We start from the raw sequence: 24,241 nt of genomic DNA on the forward strand, positions 1-24,241 counted from the left end.
TCAACACTGCCAGTAACTCAGATGACTTCCAGGCTGGCTGTTCTGTCGAAGCACGCTTCCTCCCTCCGCTGCAAATGAGAGCGCGTGCCTACTCTGCAGTCCTCACGCGGGGAGGGTGTACTGGCAGGAACAGCGCAATTGCGACAGCAGTAAACACGATGTTCTCAACCAACCTCGCCATGAAGTCCCGCCTCTCCTGCTTCTAAACTGCATTCTGATTGGTTGCACGAGAGTGGCCGGCGAATATTGGCGCGTTGAGGTGTCAATTACATAGTTTATGGGGTTTGTTTGGCTGCTATACGGCAATGTAGAAGCTGGGCTTGGTGGAAACGTCTGTACGTGCAACGGAGAAGTATTTCCGTGCAGGCAAGAATAGACACAAAGTTGCAATCTTTTTTCCCTGTGTTTACGTCGCGTCTTTGTGTTACATTTTTCACAAAACTCGTTACTGGCTGTCATTGTCAGTTTTTTTTTTAGTATAAGGGTTAGCCTACAGTTTGTTTTACAGAGAAACTTTCCACGGGACTGACAACGAACGAGGTAAGCCACCATAATGACTTCTGCTCTTGGCGTTTATTCTACAATTGTTTCTCAGATCTGGGGTGGGGTTGTAGCCTATTCATTATCATCTCACATAAAATCATATGAATGCACGTATGGCTCTATCATCGATAACACTAGTGAACTAGCCTACAGTGCAATTGCAGCGTTGCGACTAGGTTATAAGTTATTCATGATGGTGCAGCCATTCCGTGTCCACGGTGTTAGGCTACATGAGTTATGAAGTGTTAGTTTCGTTTTATCTGTATCTGCTCAGATTTTCTTGTTTCTCATTGGGCTGAGATAGTATTATTAAAACCAAGGCCATCCAGTGTTGGTCTCGCGAATAGGCTGCATGTTATCTATTTTTCTCATGCAATCTGGATCCGCAGGTTTATAGCATATAGTGTACTAGGCCTACATACAATAATACTTGTCCGGGCTGCATATTTGGACCTTGTGAAATTCAGACAATGGTTACGTGTGTTTGCATTCAAGTGTCACGCCCATCTCCATCCCATCTGCGAGCCAACCCTATGGAGCCAGCATGTGCGACTCAATGCACTGAGCACTGGAATTCAATTATCCCATTCATTCCTCAAACTTCATTAAGAGATAGGCTATACTGTGCAGACTTTCACACACAATCTTAACCTTAAGTTTTATTGCAATTTTAAAAACAATCAAAATACTATCTTATCTGGTCTCTGTAAACACATGTGAACTACTACAGCACTTTTATGTAAGTCATAAAGCCAAGTCAGTGTGCTTTAGGGAAGTTGTGATTTGCATCTAAAACCATTGATCACAGTCAAAGCACTGGTACCCTGTTTCACTGTAGCTCCACATCTGTACTGGCAGCACTGGAGGCTACTTCTTTCTGGAATGTCACTGATTTTATTTTGAATAATTGCATGTTGCTTTACTCCGCTCACAATGCCTACCAAGCATAAGAAACTGGACAAACAAGAACACATCTGGCTTGGTCCGGCTCATTTCTGACTTAATCTGCTTGAAAACCATGGTATTGTTACACAATTTAGACCAAGACAAATGTGTTAATGAGTGGTGCTGGAGTAGGCAGAGCCCTTACCTTGGCATTTGGATCAATATATGTGAAAAATGGTTCTCCAGGCTATCATTTGTTAGATAAGTCATTTGACTAACAGCCATTTTGTTCAAGCAGTGTGCACCCATTTGATTTATGAGTTTACTTCCAAGTTAACTTAGTTATTAGGCCTATCCTCTGATATAAGCTTTGTGTTGACTAGCAGCCTGTGTGTAATCCACTGCCTAACATTGTTAAAATATATTTTAAATCAATAATAAGACTAAAAACAACAAGTATGTGACTGTACAAACTTGGTTTGTGATTATCCTGCACACAGCAGTCCACTCACTTGATTTAAGTGGTGAATGTATTTGCAACTCTGTCATTCAATACAATACACAGAGAGACATGAAGAATGCAGTGGAAATAGATGATTAAGGAGAAGTCACATAGTGCCAAGATGTTTGTAAAATACATTGATAAGACTGTTGCTCTCATCTTTACATGGCTATAGCTTGTATCAAAGAAATGTAGAATAAAATACCATGCTGAGAGACTGGTTGTTCTCTCACCTCAAAGAAGAAGATTCATATTTTTCATATGTCAGTGAAAGAGGAACATGGGTCAAATGTAAACCATTACGTTTGATGGGCAATTTCGGTATCGTGCTTAAAAACCCCATTATATGATGTAAGTGAGTGTTTCAACTGCATTGTTGTGGCTTTTCTTGGGATACTACTGACGTGACTTTAGTGAAACTTAACACATTCATATATTTGTTTCAGTTTATCCAGAATCACAAAAAAAATGATAAGAGATGGCATCCTGAGAACTGAGTTATCAGTTATTGAGGTAGCCTATTGCCTGTACAATATTATTCAGTCTGTGACACTAGAGGCTTAACATGTGCTTCCTATGCTACAAGTAATAGTCAGAATGTATGCAGTGGTGGAAAAAGTTAAATATTCAACTAAAAGGATGATTAATTCTAGTCATTATTGAGGATGTGGTTAGGCATGTTTTTCATATCAGATTGCACTTTAGATCCTAACAATCCCTTATCTATAAATGAAACTGGGCCAACAGCGACCAAACAGTCTAACTAATGAAGACAGGACATATTTTGAAATCAAATGATGTACTGTTTTAAAAAATTTAAAAATCTTTATTTTAACAGCACTATCTTTGATATCAGTGCTTTTTGTCATAATGAGAAATATCTTATCTCCTAGACCTAGAATGTGTCTCTAGTTGGAGTCATCAATTACCATGGATCAACGCTATGCTTAACTTTTGTCTTCTGCCAGGTGCACTGCACTAAAACACTGTACAGTATTGTGGAAAGCCACTGTACAACTATTACTGACTGCTTGGACTCGATGAAAACTAACTGTATTTAAAAGTTATGTATGAGGATTAAGCAAAGGCTTCAGTCAGTCATTACATATGGATGCTAGAGGAGACAACGTTCTGTTTGCTTTACTGAGTGTCTGGCTATTGTTAGTGTAGCCTACAGTCTAGAGCCCTCAGGGGAACAAGTGTACTCTGCTGTTTGTAAGATGAGACGGTTACTTTGCAGAATCTACCTCAAGGATGCGATGGATAATGACTGTCTCTGCAAGCAGCTGAAGGAGGATTAATACATATTGTTCAAGTTGCATTGTGCTCCTCAGGAAAAATGAATATGAAGGAAATCATGAATAGGCAGTTTTGTATTATGGAGAAGAATATGTTTCTCTGGTTTCGACAGCTAAGAAAAGGAAGTGTGGTTTGCTTTTCATTGGTGCACACAGCGAATACAGCTGTGGCAAAAACCCGCAGGCAAAGATCATTGACTCCCATCTGCTTAGACAGCTGTTGCCCTATATTTCCTGCTGGAGGTGTAGTGTTTCACCGAACAGGAAGTGAAAAGGACGCCTCGTCATTTCTAGAGAAACCCTGACATTTAACTGGTGCTCTCAGGTCAGCGTGAGAGTTATTTTGTTAAAGAATGGGACACTGTTTTTTTTTCGTGTGTTTTTTTTAAAATAATTATTAGTGATTCCCTGAAATGTACTTTGTGGGTATTTGCCAAATGAATGTAGTTATCCGCATCTTTTCTCCGTAGGTTTGAGGAGGTGTACAGTACTGTGTATCAGGATGGCTCAGTGGAACCAGTTACAGCAGCTGGAGACCAGGTATCTGGAGCAGCTCTACCACTTGTACAGTGACAGCTTCCCCATGGAGCTACGGCAGTTCCTTGCCCCCTGGATCGAGAGTCAGGACTGGTGAGAAATAATTCAATTATCTTATGAAAGCAAATGTTTTGTTTCCTGCTGGCCAACATATGCCATTAAATCCTTTTATTCTCCACCACTCCCTCAAGACAGTGGCAACTGGCCACTCACCATGACTTTGCTGATTAGCATACTTCCTTGTAGCCAGCTATTGTGTTTTAACCTTTATTATACTATCTATGGTTTTAACATTCTCTGTTGCCCTCTCCCTTTTTGAGCTTTCTAATTCCCTCAAGAGAACATTGCAGGGATCTCAACCGGACAATTCAGTGTTGAGTGACCAACCTTTTATTAGATATATTTTCTTTGAGGGCCAAATTAAAATGGTATAGTAGTACCTGGTAAATAAGTTTTGTTTTATGTATATAACGTCAGTTTATTAGTTTGCACTATATCTTAAAACTGTTTCAAAGGTTTCAGTGAAATGTGTTTGTTAGAGCCAAATGGCAAGAAATGAGTGATTAGTTTTAGCATCAAGAGTCAGTCTGATTGGATTCATTTTCGGCATCTTAGGAATAAATGTATGTCCCTGATACGTAAAGCTAAATCAGACTACTATTTTAAAGAAATATCTGACATGAAAAATACTTCTAAATTCTGGAAGGTTTTTAAGTCCATGTCATCAAGCACAAGTGACAGTGTGTTACCAAAGGAAATACGGGTGGAAAATGAAATCATTACAGACAAAACAAAGATGTTATCTATTCTAAATCAGCATTTTATCGCCTCAGGTAAGCTGTTTGAGAAGGAAATGCCACTTTAAACGGCACAAAGCTCCTCTTACTCAGAGCAAAAGCTCCCTTTTGACTTTAATGTTACTCCCATTACAATTACTGAAGTACGTGATGCTCTTAAAAAGATAAACACAAAAAAATCAGCTGGCCCTGATGGATTGGATCCACATTTGTTGCAGATTGCTGCTGAGATTATTGCTGAACCATTAACCCACATTTTTAACCTGACTATAGAAAATGATCAAATTCCGAAAATTTGGAAGGCAGCCTATGTTGTTCCATTGCTGAAGGGTGGTGATCCAGCAAACCCTAACAATTATAGGCCTATATCCAAACTCTCAGTGCTTGGCAAGATTTTGGAAGGACTTATTAGTAATCAGTTAAAGGAGTTTCTATCGAAAATTTTTATTCTAAATGATCTGCAATCCGGGTTTAGAAAGAAACATGGTACTGTCACTGCTACAATGAAGGTTCTAAATGACATAATAACAGCAATTGACGAGAAAGAACACTGTGCTGCACTATTCTTAGACTTATAAAAGGCTTTTGATACAGTCGACCACTCTGTTTTATTACAGAAGCTAGTGAACATAGGATTTTCCTCAAAATCAGTTAAATGGTTTGAGAACTATCTGAGCGATAGAACACAAAGTGTCCAAGCTGATGGTTTATCGTCTAGCTGTAAGAATATACTAGCCTGGAAATCCTGACCCTGATATCTTGAACGATAGAGGGTCTGGCGACGATCAATAGTAATTTCCAACTCTAGGGGCGGCTCCTACTCGTGCATTTCAAATGCCACTGCACGCAGTTGGATAGCACTACAACCAATCAGAGCGATGCACAAGTGACGTAAGCCCCGTTCGTTTAGCGAACAGCTGTTAAACTGTTCAATTAAACGTTTGCCGTTGTCGGTCGGCAAAACAGAACATTCCACTTACTTGCTAGTGAAAGCTATGAGTCCCGTCTTCCAATTCGTTAAGGGTCGAGGCCAAAGCAGTCTCAAACTCACACAACATATCCGCAGCCATCTTTGATGTTTACTATCACAGCTTCGACGTCGCATGCACGTCACTGTCGTCATCCGGTTACGTCCTCCCCAGAGCACCATATAAAGGGCTCTGGCGCGCCCATATTAGATAGAACCAATTGAAACGTTATACCAGATTTCTGGTAGTCTTGATAAGCTTCAACGGAGCGTCTCTAGACCAACACGCGCAGCAAATTTAATTTGCCAGCGCCTAGTGGCAGGTCTGGGAATGCCAGGCTAAGAATATACACTATGGTGTCCCGCAAGGATCCATTTTGGGTCCTATTTTATTTACAGTTTATATTAATAATTTGTGTTGCAATGTTACAAATACAAAATTCAATTTTTACGCAGATGACACCATTATGTATAGCTCTGCTTCATCCTTAGCAAGTGCAACTAAGGACCTCCAATCGGCTTTTAATGTTGTTCAGGAAAACCTACATGGATTAAGACTTGTACTAAATATTGACAAATCCAAAATTATCTGCTTTACAAGAAGTAAGAAAACATCTGATATGGATGACAACCAGATTGTTACTCTAAACAACAAAGTGATCGAGAGAGTCGCAACTTACAAATACCTGGGCTTTTTTCTAGAAGAAAATCTCTCTTTCAAACATCACATTGAGTGTCTTACTAAAAAGCTAAGAATGAAATTGGGTTTCTTGTACAGAAATAAATGTTGTTTTTCTTTTTGTGCCAGGAAGAAAATTGTCCAAGCCATTTTTTTATCTGTAATTGATTACGGTGATATTTTATATATGCACGCAAACTCATCATCTCTGAAAATGCTAGATTCTGTGTACCATGCAGCATTACGGTTTGTCTCCAACTCTGGATTCCGAACGCACCATTGTAAATTGTATGAGAAAGTTGGTCTGTCTTCCTTATACACCCGTAGGATGGAACACTGGTATATGTTCCTTTATAAGGCAATTTTGCACGATCTGCCTCCTTATTTGTATTATCTAATGGTTCCTAAAAACAGTGCTCGTATCACTCGGTCTAGCAGTTTGATTATGTATAACGTTCCTCGGACTCGCACTGCGTTTGGTGAAAGTGCCTTTAAATCTTTTGCCCCCTCATCATGGTGTAAGCTACAGGAACACCTTAAACTTGAATCCTTTATCACCATGAACAATTACAAAAGCAGGATTAAGGACTATTTAACCGCAAACTGTACATGCCCGGTTACTGAACACTGACTTACTGCCAATGAGATTGATACTTTGTGACTTTTTATTTTATTTTTATTTTTTATTGTGTTGTGTCTTGTTTTAAGTGTGAAGTTTTGTTTTTTTAATGTGAAACTTTTATGTTTTTATGCTGCCTTCTTGGCCAGGACTCTCTTGGAAAAGAGATTTTGAATCTCAATGAGTATATTCCTGGTAAAATAAAGGTTAATAAAAAGCCACACAATTTGGTATCCAGCATTTAGGCATTTTCCAAAGATCATTGGCCACCATCGGCCAATCAGCATGATTTGACATAGCCCAGGATTCATATGCTGAATCCTCATTATCAACCCTCCACAAGCTCCTAAAATTAACTAGAAATAATCAAAAATCCTGATGATCCTATATTCTCTTTTTTTTTCTTTTACTAGGGCTTACGCTGCCAATAAGGAGTCCCATGCCACATTGGTGTTCCACAACCTCTTGGGCGAAATAGACCAGCAGTATAGCCGTTTCCTGCAGGAGAACAATGTACTCTACCAGCACAACCTGCGCAGGATCAAGCAGCATCTGCAGAGCAAGTACCTGGAGAAGCCCATGGACATCGCTCGCATCGTCGCCCGCTGTCTGTGGGAGGAGCAAAGACTGCTGCAGACGGCCACCTCTGCTGCACAGGTAGAGACCAGCAGCTCCACTAACATAGCTGTAGCATTTTATATTGTATCAAAGAGTTTGAATTCATGCATGACATTTTTAATTGGCACAACAGCCATATGCTTAATCTTTTGAAAACCAAATAACACACACACACTCCAATCAGAAAATGGGTCGGCATAGTGGTTGGTCATGTTCTCATATATGTTTAATATGTCTTGCAGGATGGCCAGGCAGCCCATCCCACTGGGACAGTAGTGACAGAGAAGCAGCAGATCCTGGAGCACAACCTTCAAGATATCAGAAAGCGCGTGCAGGTTAGTCTTACATCATTTAGTCATTTGAATATGCAGTGTGCCTAACGGCCTCCACACACATCCTGCGTCTACCTCTGGAGCGCGTCACCTTACCTTACTGCTGCGTCTCTCGGACTTTTCTCGGACACACATGGAACGTCTCAGCAGCTGCTGCTGCAGCGCTGCTTCTAAGAGCCCTATCTTTCTACATAGTGTTTTCATAGATAATTCCCATTAAAAATGAAGTTCTTTCGTGTCATTTATGATGCATATGATTTATATTGAGTCTAATATTGAGTCTGGACAGTAATCCGTGCGCCCCATTGCCTTTTTCTTTCTTTTTCTTTCTTTTTTTAAAATTTTCGCTTGTTGGAAGTCTTATTTTGAAAGGGACACACCAGGAAATGGTGAAACTACAGCGAAAGCAGAGTATTTCTCTATCAGTTAAAGCAGAGAGACCCGAGAGAGACGCGCAGCTCTCAGAAAAAAATAGGCGAGCCTCCTGAGGTAAAGGGGAGCGTCGCTGCAGACGTGCCTCCGACGTGCATCAGCAGTGCGTCTGAGGTTGGCCCGCTCTAGGTTGATTACACGGTCAGTGACAAAAAGTCAGACGCAGACGCGAGGTAGACGCGCAGTAGAGGTAGGATGTGTGTGGAGGCCGTAATCCTCAACACTTCCTACCTTAGACTAAATGTGCCTGTGTTGTTGTCTTAACTATACAAATCATCATCTGTTTTTTTTTCTTCAGGATATGGAACAGAAGATGAAAATGCTTGAGAACTTGCAGGATGACTTTGACTTCAATTACAAGACCTTGAAAAGCCAAGGAGGTACAGTACATATTCTAATGAATATATTGTCTTCGCCTTAGCAGTGATATTGTTATGTTGGAAATGTGATGAACCTTTATTATTTCGTATGGAACAAATGAATGAACTGTGTTTTCTGACCCTCTGTCCAGAGTTGTCCCAGGACCTAAATGGGAACAGCCAAGCAGCCGCTACCAGGGCCAAGATGGCTCAGCTTGAACAGATGCTGAGTGCCCTGGACCAGCTCAGAAGGGTGGGTGTCTCTGCTTTACTGTATTGTCAGTTAAGGGGAAAAAACACAGTTTGAATTGTTCAGTGTGCTTTAAGTGAAACCAAGAATAACACCTAGCTTCATGCTGTGGGTATGAAGCTAGATACCCAAGCTGTATTTAACACCAGTTTTGACTGGATTGCTTAAAGAGATCCTATTATACTACTTTTCTGGTCTTAATTTCTTGTTAAAAACTGCTATAGAGCAACCTGACACGAATCACATCTCAAAAAACTATGTAGATTTTCAGGACACTCTTCCTATTACCCTAGCGAGCACAGCAGTCTCTCTCTACACACTGCTTTGAGCTTCTCCGCCCCTCCCCACCTGCTGCAAACCCCACTCCGTTGTGATTGGTTACCTTCCTTCCAGCAGCGGGAGATTTTCAAGAAGGTGGGGGCATGCAGCCGGAGCTTGCCTGAGCAGCATTACCATACATAGAAACATCCGGGTATGTGACTCACGATACCCGGAAATTTGAACAAGTTATTTCTCGACCGACTGCCATAGTGTTTAGTGCTCTGCATAGCCACCCCAGACGGTCAGCAGGGAATACGTCGAAATGCATGTACGTAATTATTTGATACGCTAGTAGCCTATGGTTAAACATGACTATAAATCATTATAACAACGTTTATAGGTCATAAAAGTCGAAAAGTATCATAGGTCCTCTTTAATGGCACACATTTGGAGGAATGTAATACCTGATGGATAATACTGTCTGAGAAACAGTAACATACTGTACAGAGGTAAAGCTAACAGTCATATTGACAATAGTGACTGTGTTAATAGTATAAATCATACCAATGCATTTGACTATTATAAATACATTAACATAAAGCACCTTTTTGGAAGCTTTAGGCTGTTCTGAATACTTTTATATTTTTGCATGGAGTCCTTGTTTGAATTCGAAACATGTTCAAAGTTGTTTGTCTGGCATGTATCTGCATAACCTGTATACCGGAACAAAATGTGGTTTTTCACAGACCAAGGTGTTAACACAAAAACAACACGTGGACAAAAAACACCTTTGAAAAAAATTCGACCTCAGATTCATTAAAACTCTTGGCATTTAACTGCAATATACACACCCTTACGTTTATAAGTAAGTGTTGAAAGTGTAATAGCATGATGCACTTACTGTAAATACTAACTATAAGAATATGGCTTGTGACAAAAGGTTGAGACCACATATGGGTATCTGATTTTGCTGTCGTTGTCGTTTTGTAGCAAATCGTGACAGAGATGGGTGGTCTGTTAACCGCCATGGATTATGTTCAGAAGAACCTGACGGATGAGGAACTAGCAGACTGGAAGAGAAGGCAGCAGATTGCCTGTATTGGAGGTCCACCTAACATTTGCCTGGACCGCCTCGAAACATGGTAACCAAGTGATGAATATTTTAAGCAATTTCATGAATTATTAGCTGTTAAATTATCAATTGATGGTTTAAACCTTTTTTAAAGCATATTTTAACTTGATGGAAGCTTTGGTTAGACAACTTTCATGGGTAATACTTGCAGAAAAAGGATATGAAATTAAATGGAAACATATCATTGGTTCATGTAACGCTTCATTTTTCCCCCTTCTTCTTCTACATAAATACAGTATATCCTTTTTACTGCATTGGTACATTTGTTGAAAAGTTTATTTTAATGGCTGCAGGCCTTGGGGCTACATTGAATCATAATTTGCCTGATAATATATTTTGACCACAAATGATGAAGCCATTGCTTCAATCTGTTAGAAGTGCAATCATTTTCTCATCACCAAAAGCATTAAGAGTCATAAAAAGAAGTAATGGTTATGATCACAGTATCTCAGAAATGCTTGTGTTTACCATGCCATAAATGGATAGTTTTGCTATCGTTTTGCTAACGCTCTAACAATCTGCTCAGTCTTCAAAATTGTCACTTTGACAACTAGAGACATGTTTCATCAAGATTGTTTGAACTTAAATTGGGATTGATTTTCTGACCAGGATCACATCCTTGGCGGAGTCCCAGCTCCAGATTCGTCAGCAGATCAAGAAGCTGGAGGAGCTTCAGCAGAAGGTGTCCTACAAAGGAGACCCCATCATCCAGCATCGGCCTGCACTGGAGGAGAAGATCGTGGATTTATTCAGAAATCTGATGAAGAGGTAACTGCATGTGACAAATCTGCACTGTTCTTATGCCCAGAAAGTTTTTTCTTGCAAGTGGTTATTACTATCTCCGTGGATTGTAACTATTAGGCTGAACAGACTGTTAAATAATTCAATTAGGCCTCAGTGTTCCCTGTCTAGACTTGGCAATGAATGTTAATGTGAGCGATCAAATGGATTGCACTGCAGCTAGGCCTGTCGCGATATGCAATAAATCAATTAATTGCGCGATAAATTAAAATGAGCGATAATTTTTTGCCAGCTGCGATAATTTGCTTGTTTGTTTTCCTCGTGTCTCTCTCTATCAAAGACACTGGATATCAAAGTTTTTACTCCGGTGTATCTGCCCTCTCGCCGGGATTGGTGTTTTTTTTGCCCCAACTGAATTCTTCAAGGCAGCGCGCAGGGTTAGGGCATTCGGTGATGTTTAATGGTGCCTTTCCTGCAGCGCTGCCTTTAAGGCCGAGTTGAGGGCACAACGAGTAAACCACCTTGTCACGTGTCAGTCACTTTTTGCATGGTCTCTGTGTGGGAGGCGGAGCCCTGGCGTTACACAAAGTGCAGCATGAGAGCCCCATGAGGAGGAGAGCAACAAAACAAAAATGTGGAGGAATAAAAAGTTGGTGTCTAAGCCGAACGCGACAGCTGCCGTGTGGTAGCACATCGGCTTCAAACCCAACGGCCGGGGCGAACCAAGTAACCTGAGCGAGCCGACATGTCGCATTTGTTTAAAACAATAGCCTTGTTTGAGTAGGAGCCGTCTTGCTCAGACCTGCGCAATTATGATGCGCTTGCTGAGAGCACAGCATTTTCTAATATCAACCAAACGCGCCAATACAACACACCAGAATCTTCACCTTAAACACAATCACCCGATGCAGTTTTCCCAGCTTGGGAAAAAAACAAATAGACTGAGTCAATTTTATTTATTGTTTTTGGTTGTTTTGTTAATTTATTCTGGATATTTTAAATGTCTTCCAGACGTCCAGTTCCAGTGTTCTATAAAAATGAAAGTTTATTGATCTTCGAAAGGGTGTACTTGCATTATTATGCCATTATCATTATTTTTGTTGAAAATGATCTCAAAACGGCAATATTATCGCTTATCGCAATAATTTCTGGGGCAATTAATCGCACAGAAAAAATTGTTATCGTGACAGGCCTAACTGCAGCTACTTCGTAATGTGTAATGTCTGATTCAATGCAATGGTCAAATGTTGTGTTTCGTTAAGTATGTAAAACAGTGTACATGTAGGTCTTTATTTAGCAATTCTGATGACATCTGAGCCACCTCTGCACTCTGAAGGAATATAGTGACATGCACTTCACTGTCTCTCATTCAGTGCGTTTCCATGGCACAACTAGATTAGATTATCACATATATCGAACTAGACACTCGAACGGACCGTGTCACTTGTCTGAGTTTACATGGCCTTTCAGATATCGGATAAATGTCCAATGCATGGCTGTCTCCACTATGCTAGGTGGCGCTGTAGCCCTTTCAACCATGCTTTCAACAAGTGTTGAAAGAGCCACGTCCGGTTCTCTTCCGTCAATAACCCATGGTGTAGCCATGGGTGTAGCCTATCACGCGCAGGCACACAAGCACAGAACGAGAAGTCCGATAAGCGATGTCCGATCCCTGTATACATGCAGAGAGAATGCCGACAACGAACGACTTATCTAGGTGTTCTTATCCGACATCTCTTGTCCGTTATTGTGCCGATTTGTGTGCGAAGTAGATCGGATAAAGGTGTTTACATGCAGTTTAAAAGTCCTGTTGAAGTCTTATTCGTTTAGTTACCCGATTATGAGTCTGCATGTAAACGCACTGACTGTTTGCTGGAACTTTTCTGTCTTCTAGTGCTTTTGTGGTGGAAAGACAGCCTTGTATGCCAATGCATCCAGACAGACCTTTGGTCATAAAAACAGGAGTGCAGTTCACAAATAAAGTCAGGTAAGATGCAGTATCAGACACACCATACATATTATTTTACATTTCAATGGCAACGGTTGCATGAGTTTTACCCTAATCATGAATTTTTATCTTATTTTGCAGGTTACTGGTTAAATTTCCTGAACTCAACTACCAGCTGAAAATTAAAGTTTGCATTGACAAGTGAGTTTTTATTTATTGTTTACCTTTTGTATTCGGTCTTGAACAATTAGACACTGATTCTTTTGAATACTTTGGAGAAATTGCAACTTTACTAAATCTAAACTTCTTGTTTTTCAGGGAGTCTGGGGAAGGGGCTGCAATTCGAGGGTAAGTCTTAAGGAACACTTTTTTTTTAGCCTGAGCCTGTAATTCATATTGCTTAAGAAAAGAGTCCAACTTTTGGCTGTTTCCTTGTTTTTCTTAAGGTCAAGAAAGTTTAACATCCTCGGTACCAACACCAAAGTCATGAACATGGAGGAATCTAACAATGGCAGCCTGTCAGCAGAGTTTAAACACTTGGTGAGTTATAGAGACAAAACTCTTACTTGTTGACGGCGATGAAGCTCTCTGATAAAGGCAGCTATGAAGCCCTAACTTCCTGTTTTGTTACAGACCCTGAGAGAACAGAGGTGTGGTAATGGTGGCCGGACCAATAGTGATGTAAGTACTATCTCTGACACTTGGTAGGATGATGTAATCTAATGCTCAAATGATGTATAAAGATACTCTAAGTGTAGGGATGATGCGTTTTGATTTGAACTGCTGCATAAGTCTTGTTGACCTTTTGATACACACGAGCAGTTTATATACAGAAAGTGGTGTGAGTAAATTGCTATGTTTTTCCAGGCCTCTCTGATTGTCACCGAGGAGCTCCATCTTATCACCTTTGAGACAGAAGTGTATCACCAAGGTCTAAAGATCGATCTGGAGGTCAGTACATTGTCTCTGTGTCCTCACACCAGAGGTTAGCAACATTCTAAAGCAAGATACAGCAACAATGTTCTTCGAAACGCCCGTACAAAAGTATGTCACAAGACAAATGAGTCATCAACAAAGTAGTCAACCTTTCAATGAGCTGTAACTTAAAGATAAACCTCCTTTATGAACCCAGTCATTGACCCAAGCCAATTCACTCCACTGGGTAACTGACACTGGTTTTCACAACTTTCCATTACCCTCTGTGTGTGTGTGTGTGCGTGTGTGCGTGTGTGTGTGTGTGTGTGTGTGTGTGTGTGTGTGTGTGTGTGTGTGTGTGTGTGTGTGTGTGTGTGTGTGTGTGTGTGTGTGTGTGTGTGTGTGTGTGTGTGTGTGTGTGTGTGTGTGTGTGAGAAACATGCTGCCTTGAATATGCAGAGAAACCAGACACTCTGGTTTCACAATAGTATTTCAATATGACAAAGTTAACTTTCAAGTCTAATCTGTTATGCATGATGTATTTCCTCTAACCTCCAACGCACCTTAGCGCTTTCATGTCAAAACATATCAAGGTGTGTTTGCCTCAGATATCCAGAGTACTGATCTGTTACAAAGCTCTCCCTCTCACAGTTGCTATTTGTTTTTTTGTGGAAACGGGGAAGATAGTGTTATTGGTTAAAAGATGCAATGATGTAAATGTTTATGCTTGACTTTTTTTCTATCACAGTGGAATGTTAATGTACAGAGAGATTATTCTGCTAACAAGCAATCCAATTGTATTCCTGTTTCATAATAACAAGATGTAAGAAACAAAGTTAAACAAAATGAATATTTTTTGATACACTAAAACATATTTTTCAGCGTTCGCATACTGAATTAGTACATTTTATTATTGTACAATATTTTCATATCCGTCATACTAACTTTTAAAGATCTCCTATTATACTACTTTTCTGGTCTTAATTCCTTGTTAAAAACTGCTATAGAGCAACCTGACACGAATCACATCACAGAAAACCATATACATAGATTTTCGTGAAACTCTTCCTCTCACCCTAGCGAGCACAGCAGTCTCTCTCCACACTCGGCTTTGAGCTTCTCCGCCCCTCCGCCTCTCCCTCCTGCAAACCCCACTCCGTTGTGATCGGTTACTTTCCTTCCGGAACATTTTCAGCAGCGCGCGGAGAGATTTGAGAGCAGGAAGGTGGAGGCATGGCCGGAGCTTGCCTGAGCAGCATTACCATACATGGAAACATCTGCTTTTCGTGACGACAAGAATATCAGGAAATTCTGAACCGATTTGAACACGTGATTTCTCGACCGGCTGCCCTAGTGTTTAGTGCTCTGCACAGCCACCCCAGACGGTTAGCAGGGAATACGTCTAAATGCATGTACGTCATAATTTGATAAGCTAGTATGGTTAAACATGACTATAAATCATTATAACAACGTTTATAGGTCATAAAAGTCAAAAAGTATCATAGGTCCTCTTTAAGGGGTGCCTCACCTACGGACAACCTTTTGACTCTATAATATATTGTGCTATGAACAGCAGTATGCCTCCCGGTACTTTCTGGAGCGACAAATAACCAAACAAAGACTCTACATACACACTTAAAATGTTATTTTTTTCCTATTTGTGCAGACCCATTCGCTGCCTGTGGTAGTCATTTCAAACATTTGCCAGATGCCCAACGCCTGGGCTTCCATCCTGTGGTACAACATGCTCACTAACCACCAAAAGGTAAGACGGCACCCTCTGGTGGCGAGGGGCTGAAGTATGTCACGTCTATAGGGGAGAATGGCTTCACATTACAAGAGGTGTGGTGGTAAAAATGTGACTTGATTTTTGAACTATATTGATCTACTATATCTCTGTCTAGAATGTGAACTTCTTCACCAAGCCTCCGGTGGGGACGTGGGACCAGGTGGCTGAGGTCCTAAGTTGGCAATTCTCCTCCACCACCAAGAGGGGCCTGACCATTGAACAGCTCACCACACTGGCTGAGAAATTACTAGGTGAGGGTGTCATGCCTAAAGCCTTATCCAGAAACGTTTAACTTTGCATCATCGTCTCATATATTAATGTGTGGCGTTATTCTGTTTTTTTGTCCATCCAGGGCCTTGCGTCAACTATTCTGGCTGTCAGATCACTTGGGCCAAGTTCTGTAAGGTATACTTCACCTACTCACCACAATATGGTTATAGGGTTCAAACGGCCGTCTTGTTATTGTGTTTGCTTCAGTACGAGTTATTTTTCTCCTTCTTCCTCCTCGCAGGAAAACATGGCTGGCAAAGGCTTCTCCTTCTGGGTGTGGCTGGACAACATCATTGACCTGGTGAAGAAGTATATCCTGGCACTGTGGAATGAAGGGTGAGAGGTCGTCCTTTGTTTACGGTCCCTGAGCAGTCACCGGAATGGCCTTCTAGCTGCCTCTCGTGTTACTTATATAGAGCATACCAAGTGTTTTGACACAGACATTTAAAGCCCCAGTGCACTAAATCCTTCTAACTACACTATGTAATTTGGGGACTAAGTTGCATGACAGTTAGCCTCTCAAAAGAGGAAGAAACAAATGATAGAAATTTGGTTTGGGCGAGGCAGATATGCTCTGGTTCCTATGACACAATAAGTATATTGAACCAATAACGGCAGTTCTCTGCCCAAAAGTTCTACAAAAACAATGCATGTTGCCATGGAAACCGTTTGATACAGCCATGTCCTCACAGTCTTGTCAATCGGTCTAGACAGTAAAAAAAAGCTGTTTTTTTTAAACAAAGTTTTGTAATATTTATGATTAGTTTTTTCAATCAGATTTTTGTAATAGCTTATTAAGACGCCCACCTTTGATATCATGTATTGATTTTTACTTTATGAGACCAGTGCTGTGTCTGAAATCGCGCACTTCTGTACTTACACTTACTTTTTTGAGTGCACTATGCGCAAAACCGGAGAGTGTGCCAAAATGCAGTGCACTGTAAGTTCCTCGGTCGTGCACTCAAAACGGTCTAAAACTTGAGTGTGGAGCGATGGACACTTTCCACACTCAACGGCCGCCATCTTGCCTACGTAACGGAGAGGACGGGGCATTCTAATCAAAATAGAGGAGCTTGAAGTAACGATGGAGGCGGACGCGCTCTACAAAAGTTCAATTACACATTGTTTTTTGTCTTTCCGCGACTAATGTGCCTGTTATGGCTATCGTTAACGCAAGCAGAAAAAAATACCACCGAAGAAGAACCGTCAAAATGAAAAAGTCATTTCCGGTAGGTGCGCGACGGCAGTTTGGACAGTGCACTGTAGAAATGAGAGCACTGCGTCTATAAGTAAGTGTACTGTAGGGATAATAAAGTGCACTCAATGTAAGTGCACTTACGTAAGTGCGCGATTTCAGACACAGCACAGGTTTCTAGAGGCTTTAAAGTTTGACATCTAATTGTATGACTTCCTGTTGCCCTTTCTCTGCAGGTACATCATGGGCTTTATCAGTAAGGAGAGGGAGAGGGCCATTCTTAGTCCTAAACCTCCCGGTACTTTCCTGCTGCGCTTCAGTGAGAGCAGCAAAGAGGGGGGCATTACATTTACATGGGTAGAGAAAGACATAAGTGGTGAGTGGTTGTTCATTTTTATTTTTATTAACTGATCTTATAATATGCCCATGATTTACTGTATCTTCTGTTGTGACACTGAGCTTTCCTGGTATGCTTATAGGAAAGACCCAGATCCAGTCGGTGGAGCCCTACACCAAGCAGCAGCTCAACAGCATGTCTTTCGCTGACATCATCATGGGCTACAAGATCATGGATGCCACCAACATCCTGGTTTCCCCCCTGGTGTACCTCTACCCTGAAATCCCCAAAGAGGAAGCTTTCGGGAAATACTGCAGGCCAGAGGCGGCTCCTGAACCTGAGATGGGAGGAGACCCTACCAGCAGTAAGTCACTGCTATGTGCTTTATGCTGTCTATGCAGTTTGCAGTTTATATACAGTACAGTATATTGCATGTTATTTTCTTTTTTTATCATAGTGGTATTTTTTGCACTAACATTTTCTTTTCCCTTGACAGCTATCCAGCCATACTTGAAGACAAAGTTCATCTGTGTTACCCCGTAAGTATCTGTCACTCCTCCCTCTTCCTTTAAATGTACAGTATCTTTTTTTATGGGAAGACCTTGCGCCCACCCAATGACCTCTACTTATGCAAGTCGTGATGACCAGCTTTTTGACGTTTATTTTGGTAAAGAGTTCCTCAGAATGCTCCTGCTCAAGATCTGCTCTTCCTCTTTTTTTTTACACGTCTGTTTCCTGAAAAGTGGGAAGTGTTGCCAAAAAAAAGGGAACATAGCGGTTTTTACTCTCCCTTCACTCTGCTGCCATTGTGAGGAAGCCCTGTTCAGACCAAGTATTAGGAACCCACATATGTCCAGATTATGTATCAATTTACTTTTGACACATCCCATGTCATAGTTTGCTTCAGGCTGTGTCTCCACTGATGGGAATTCATTTTTCAATCAGGCCTGCAGTCAAAACTCAAAACAGTAAAAATCATCGCTTATTCTCAGCTTTCAACAAGCAAACTAACCCGCTCAACATGATATTCTAAATGTGTGTAACAAGGAAGCTGGTTCTTGTTGCTGCTGCACCACAAAATACGGATTACGCATTCAGACTCCGAGCAGTGTGTTTTCGTTGCAATCGCACTTGTATTTTAGACACATTTAAATGCTGATTATGAACAGAGCCAAAATGACATTCATTTATAAGAAATATTAAGATCAAAACTAAAAGATGGACTCTAGGCTCATGTTGCTTTTCTTAACACTAGATCAAAAATAAGAAGGGGATAGGAGGGTGAGCTGAAGGTGAGTGTGACGATGGTGTGGGGTCATTTATTCATTCAACCTTTACGTATACTGGAGAGATCATTGAGGGTGTGACCCTCATTTCCAATGGGATGGAGTCAGGGTCTCTGAGGTCAGAGGAGTGTATGCATAGGGGCCAGTCAGCCATGTTGGGTTTGATGGTGTTGTGAGGTTTTTTGCTCAGTGAGATCCTGACCTGTCTCCGTAGGTGTCCCTCCGTGTTCATGGACTTGCCGGACAGTGAGCTGCTTGGGAGCGGATTCCCGGGGTAGGCGCTCGGGGGGGGGAGGGGATGGTGGCATGTAGGGCTGTGTGTGTATCTTGTCACTTTGTATGTGTTCCGGATGGGTGGGTTTTTCAAGGGCATTGGTGCGTTACCCCCCCCCCCCACACACACACACACACACACACACACACACACACACACACACACACACACACTCTCACACTCTCGCATACTTTACTTTATGTCTTGCTTTTCCAACTCACTGCCACTTTTTCCTGGTTCTTCTAACACAAGCGCATCTCCCTGCCATTCATAATTTTTTTCCTTTGGTTGAGGTCACAAACTTCCTCTGACAATGTTTGCCTTAGCTCCTCAACTACATTCATGTGTGTGTGGATTGAACAGCCAGAAGTCATTTTTCTCTGATTGTTTGAGGGAAAATGGTTTAGAGGTTTCAGGTATTATCACTTAGAATAATTCCATAAGAAAACAGAAGAAAACAAAACTGTACTTAGTTAATACTGTTTGATCCACTGTGCTAACTAATAACTGCTGTGACATTGACTGTAGTGTAGTTGTCATTAACAATAATTCAGTGTTAAACATAAAAGCATTTTGTGTTTGTGAGCTTAGCACTGTCTTCAACAGGAGCGGTAAACGGTATATATCATGTTCCGGTTTCTATATCTGAATATTATTTATCTGTATTTTACCTCAGCTCTATCCCATTTTTCAACCACTCTATTTTTGGGCATGACTTGCTAAATTAGCTTACTGTGATTAGACTGATGGACCTTTTCCCTCTATTAAACAATGCAGATGATTCACAGCCGTTTTACTTTTGGTAGCCCTGTGGTCAATGTAATGAAGATGAACATGCAGATGGACAAGTACATAGATAGCTGTTAGCTTATCACTTGTGGTAAAGTGATAAAGATATAAGATATTGTCTCTTCAGTTACATTGAAAGTATTTTGACTAGCATGAACTAGTATAGCAGTGATCTAGTTCAGTTTGTAATGTAAAATGCGTCCTCTCTCTTTGTTTTTATCTTCAAAGCACAAACTCTGGAAACACCAGTGACCTGTTCCCCATGTCGCCGCGCACCCTCGACTCCTTGATGCACAATGAATCGGAAGTTGTTCCGGGACATATGGGTGAGTCACTCAAAAACACATATATTTGTACTTTTGTAGAATGCTCCTTGTACTACATGCCCCCTAATGCCTTGTTTCCACTGAGCGGTTCGGCACGGCACGGTTATGCTCGATCTGGCTTGAGTTTCTACAGCCGACTGCACTCTAACTTGGTGGGCGGGGTTTATGCCGGACAGCGATAGCCGCGGCCGGAATACACACAGCGTTTAACGCGGAAAATAATCTGTCGACCAATAAACACAATGCAGTGTGTAGCTCTACCTGTTTGGGACCCTTTTCCGATGGCTTGGAACCCCAAGGAAAGGGTCTCAGAGATAGGTGCGGCTCTGCTCGCCTATTTTGTGACCTTAACAAACTTTTGACCATGAAAAAGCAAATAAAAGCGTGCCGCACCACTCAGTGGAAACGTTCTTAAGTGTGCTCCAAATTTCCTTTTACTGCTCCACACACATACAGTACACTGTCCGTATTAATTTGCTTCTTTTTTTTTGATTTTTCCCCCCACAGATTCACTCACTTTGTGTTCGGATTTTTTTCCTACAGATTCACTCACTTTGGAAATGGATGTAGCATCACCTATGTGAAGAGATGTGCCATGCTTCCTTCTTTTTTGGGATCAGATGTATTGTGGTGATAGAGGATTTAATGATTTATCTGTCCCTCTGTACACACGGTCTGCCTGTACAGTTTATTTCTTGTTCCTGTGTATAAATGGCTCTCTTTCACGCAGTGGAGAATTTTATGATTTTATGAATTTGAAAGCGTTAAAAAAAAAGTTTTACTATCGACATTAGGATTAGTGTGTGAAACTGTTGACTGTATTTTTAGGCTGCTCCTATTCAGTACTTCTTTCTTCCTCTATCATTATGAATTGTATTTTTTGAAAACATAGTATTTTTGTGTTATTGTTTTTGAAAATGATTATGAATTTATGTATTCTTTTCTTTGAATAAGGAAAATGTAATGGGAATAATCGTTGTATAAGCTATGCCGCTTTGGAACTGTGCTTTGACTGGTTTTAATGCATTTAATATAGTCTCATATAGCATTTTTACTGTTTTGTCACAGGTGTTCCACTATACCTTGATTTCATTTCAAATATTTTCTGGTTTCTTCTCAAAAACTGAATAATTCCTATACTGTCAATTGTGATCATGTATATTGAACTTGCTTCTGAAATGACCAGTTTTGATATTTTTGTTGTGCCTGAATTCACCCGATCAGATATGTAATGTAAATGATTTAATGTACAATTTATTTTAGAAGCTTACAAACTTGTTATCACCATTGATGTTAAGAATGATATTTCACTCTAACAGAGTGTACACAGTAAGGTGTGTAGCGGTTGACTTTTAACCTTTCATACAGTTGATTAAACCCATTCAGTCCAGTTTAATGCAAGCCATGTGTGTTTGTCATGCCATAAAGTGTAAAGATGCTTCCTGTAAATATGCTGAAACTATTCATTATTTGACAGAAGGCAATAAAAACAAGCTAGCACTAAAAGGAGTAGTCTAGTAATCTATTGTCGTAGATTTGAATGTTTTAAAAGCATGTTACAATAATCTTTTGATAGAAATCATTGAAATAATAACAGAAAATACAGTTGGCCTTGGCGTATTTTTTATGCTCCAAGGAAGTGTCGGAGAACAACATAAAATGAAATGTGATGGAAGTAAGTGAAGCAGAAAATACTCTACTTGATGTGTAACCTGGGTCTGAAATTATACGGCTTAATGTTGGCTTAGTTTCATGTTGCAGCTTTTTTAAACCTGAATTGGGTACATGGCTTGTTCATGTTACAATTTATGTTGCCATTGTTAAAGGTATTGGTAACAATAGGGTTTTTTCCAATGTTTAAAAACAAATGGTCGACAGTAATATTCAACGTTTTTCAGACTTGTTACACCCCGTGATCATTTCATTTGTGATCTATTAGGTATCAATTCAATTTAAACTCTTATTTAAATGTGCTACTATTCCTGGATTTTCCAGATATAAAACAGAAAAAAAGTCAGATGATGAGTTAAGAACAGATTTCAAAATAATCAAGGTGGACATCAATGCTTCTGATATGTCTGGAAACAGTGAATATGCTAGACGGGATCAGAAGTGACAAGCAAAGCAAACGTTTTTGAGTTCAGCTCTCTCAGAAGAAGAAAGAGACATTGAAGTAGTCATCTAATGTAGCCAGTGTAAGTCATAAACATGTTTTATTCTAGAAGTGGACTCCAGTCTCAAGGTAAAGCAAGGATCAATAACATAACCTCAACCTTGGTGAAAGGCACCAATTTAGATAGGAAACCTAGACAAACAGACCATTAACAATGAGGAACTCAAAAGATTTAAGTCAAGTAATAAAGCAATAAGCGATGATATATGCAACCAATAAACCTTTTATCTTTATGACGAGCTCAGGGCTCGGTTGGTCTGGTAGTGTCTGAGTGAGAAAAGAGCTGAGCTGTAATGGAGAAATAATAGTTTAGGATCCACTGTTAAAAAAAGGAAATTTGAGCATTTGAGACAGCCACTCCAATATCAGGGGCCCTTTCATGAAAAAAGTAAACTCAAATTTATCATTTCAAACTATTGTAGGTATTAATTTAGGCATTCAACAGCACAAAAAAACAACCCTGAGTTCTTTTTCTCAAAAAAAACAATGTTCTAGTTTGAATTATAAAAGTAGGACAAATGTGATGGTAACTGAGCCCAACAAACATAAATGATTTGTGACAAGGGGCCCTCTGACGTGTAAGTGCTGCTATGAACAGTTTGGTGGTAATTTCTAACCATTTATTTTGTTGTTACTGGAAATGTGAATGCTTTATCCAAAAATACATGAGAGGAGACCTTTCAATACACTTCCTATTTTTAATCAGCGGACTTCCCTGACTGGAAAGCCCACAATGCATATGTGCAGGCAGGTCCACTGCGCCCTCCTTGGCTGCTGTGTGTGTGTGTGTGTGTGTGTGTGTGTGTGTGTGTGTGTGTGTGTGTGTGTGTGTGTGACCGCTGGGGTTCCCATGAGCCTTTAAGAGAGAGAATATGTGTGTCTGACTGACAGCTGAGATAAAGCAGCTAAATAAACATAGAAGCAGTTTCTGCATCAGTGGGCCTCTGCCTCCCTCTGTCCCCTCTTGCTGTGTCTCGTTTGTCTCTGTAAAAAAAAGGAAATGAACACATTGGTCTGAGGAGATGAGGGGGAGTGGATAGATGTACAGTTATTACCGTCAACAGCTGCTGACTCAGCTGTCTGTGGAAGTGCAACTGTCACCCGTTCAGTTAAGGCCAGCAGCCAATCAATGTGAAGAATCGATGGAGCTTTAACATGGTGCTGTGTGGTGACTGGGGTTGGTTAGTCGCATGTTTGACAGAGGGGGGACTGATAGTATCGATGATTACTTTTCGACGTGGATGTGGGAAAATGAGATCATTTGTTTCTTCAGCACGACGGGACTTTTCAGATAGGTCAGGAACAACATAAACAAATCCTGGACACCTTTTTTTGTGTTTGTTTCTTTTAAACACAGGCGACCCAATGTATGTGTTTACAATATTGAGGTACTGGTACTTAGTTTGATTTCTTTTTATAATGTTTTGTTGTTTTTGTTGTTGTTGTTTTGGGAAAATGTTGCACTATTTTACTCAACCAGACTAGTGACTTGCTACTTTGTGGATAACATTTTCACATTCAAAACACAAGCTCATTTATAATAATCTCATATGACAATATGTTACAGCTAAGCCCCCAGAGAAAAGTGAGTCAGAGCTTAATGACCTGTCTCTCTCAATTTATTAATTGTAGGGCTTATCTTGGAGTCTAATGGAGTGTATTATTTTTCAATTAAAATAGAGAGTATTTAGGCTTCTATTCATGTATTATTATTATTATTATTATTATTATTATTATTATTATTATTATTATTATTATTATTATTATTATTATTATTATTATTATTATTATTAGACTATTGTTTTATTATATATTTTTTTAAATAAACCCAATAGATAGAATATACTCGTTTACGTTTTGCACCATACGGTGTCGCCATTTTGCGATTGAGGCCGACAGATATGGGAGCCAGCGATGCACTGAATTGGATAGAACATTAACTGTACAGCAAATGAACTGTACAGCAAATTAAACTTAATCTAATCAA

The 24,241-nt window shown here is 40.3% G+C and overlaps 1 protein-coding gene across 4 annotated transcripts; it reads left to right on the plus strand.

Annotated features, from left to right (window-relative positions):
* Positions 1 to 320: 320 nt before the first annotated feature.
* On the plus strand, positions 321 to 21,581 carry stat3 (signal transducer and activator of transcription 3 (acute-phase response factor)). Of its 4 annotated transcripts, none has more exons than XM_080043912.1 (24): positions 321 to 540; positions 3,699 to 3,858; positions 7,241 to 7,484; positions 7,688 to 7,780; positions 8,508 to 8,589; positions 8,721 to 8,821; positions 10,070 to 10,221; positions 10,821 to 10,979; positions 12,847 to 12,939; positions 13,042 to 13,101; positions 13,219 to 13,248; positions 13,347 to 13,440; positions 13,534 to 13,581; positions 13,768 to 13,851; positions 15,482 to 15,580; positions 15,720 to 15,855; positions 15,957 to 16,009; positions 16,116 to 16,210; positions 17,306 to 17,445; positions 17,549 to 17,770; positions 17,903 to 17,945; positions 18,907 to 18,966; positions 19,984 to 20,081; positions 20,589 to 21,581. In XM_080043912.1, exons 2-24 carry the CDS (start codon positions 3,731 to 3,733, stop codon positions 20,663 to 20,665), a joined length of 2,391 nt encoding a protein of 796 aa, XP_079900038.1. In that variant the 5' UTR covers positions 321 to 540; positions 3,699 to 3,730; the 3' UTR covers positions 20,666 to 21,581. The 4 variants fall into 4 exon arrangements, with proteins under 4 accessions (XP_079900038.1, XP_079900039.1, XP_079900040.1 ...); XM_080043913.1 differs by having other exon boundaries at positions 20,625 to 21,581; XM_080043914.1 differs by lacking the exon at positions 18,907 to 18,966.
* Positions 21,582 to 24,241: the final 2,660 nt, after the last annotated feature.

Source organism: Ammodytes marinus (assembly GCF_949987685.1).
Source record: "Ammodytes marinus genome assembly, chromosome: 16".
Lineage (NCBI taxonomy): Eukaryota > Metazoa > Chordata > Actinopteri > Uranoscopiformes > Ammodytidae > Ammodytes > Ammodytes marinus.

Excerpts from the sequence above, each read along its gene's own strand:
- stat3 (XM_080043912.1), top strand. The coding sequence starts at position 3,731 with ATGGCTCAGTGGAACCAGTTACAGCAGCTGGAGACCAGGTATCTGGAG. Across the intron at positions 7,485-7,687 it reads CGGCCACCTCTGCTGCACAG|GATGGCCAGGCAGCCCATCC; the intron begins GTAGAGACCAGC and ends TATGTCTTGCAG. Across the intron at positions 15,856-15,956 it reads ACTGGCTGAGAAATTACTAG|GGCCTTGCGTCAACTATTCT; the intron begins GTGAGGGTGTCA and ends TTGTCCATCCAG.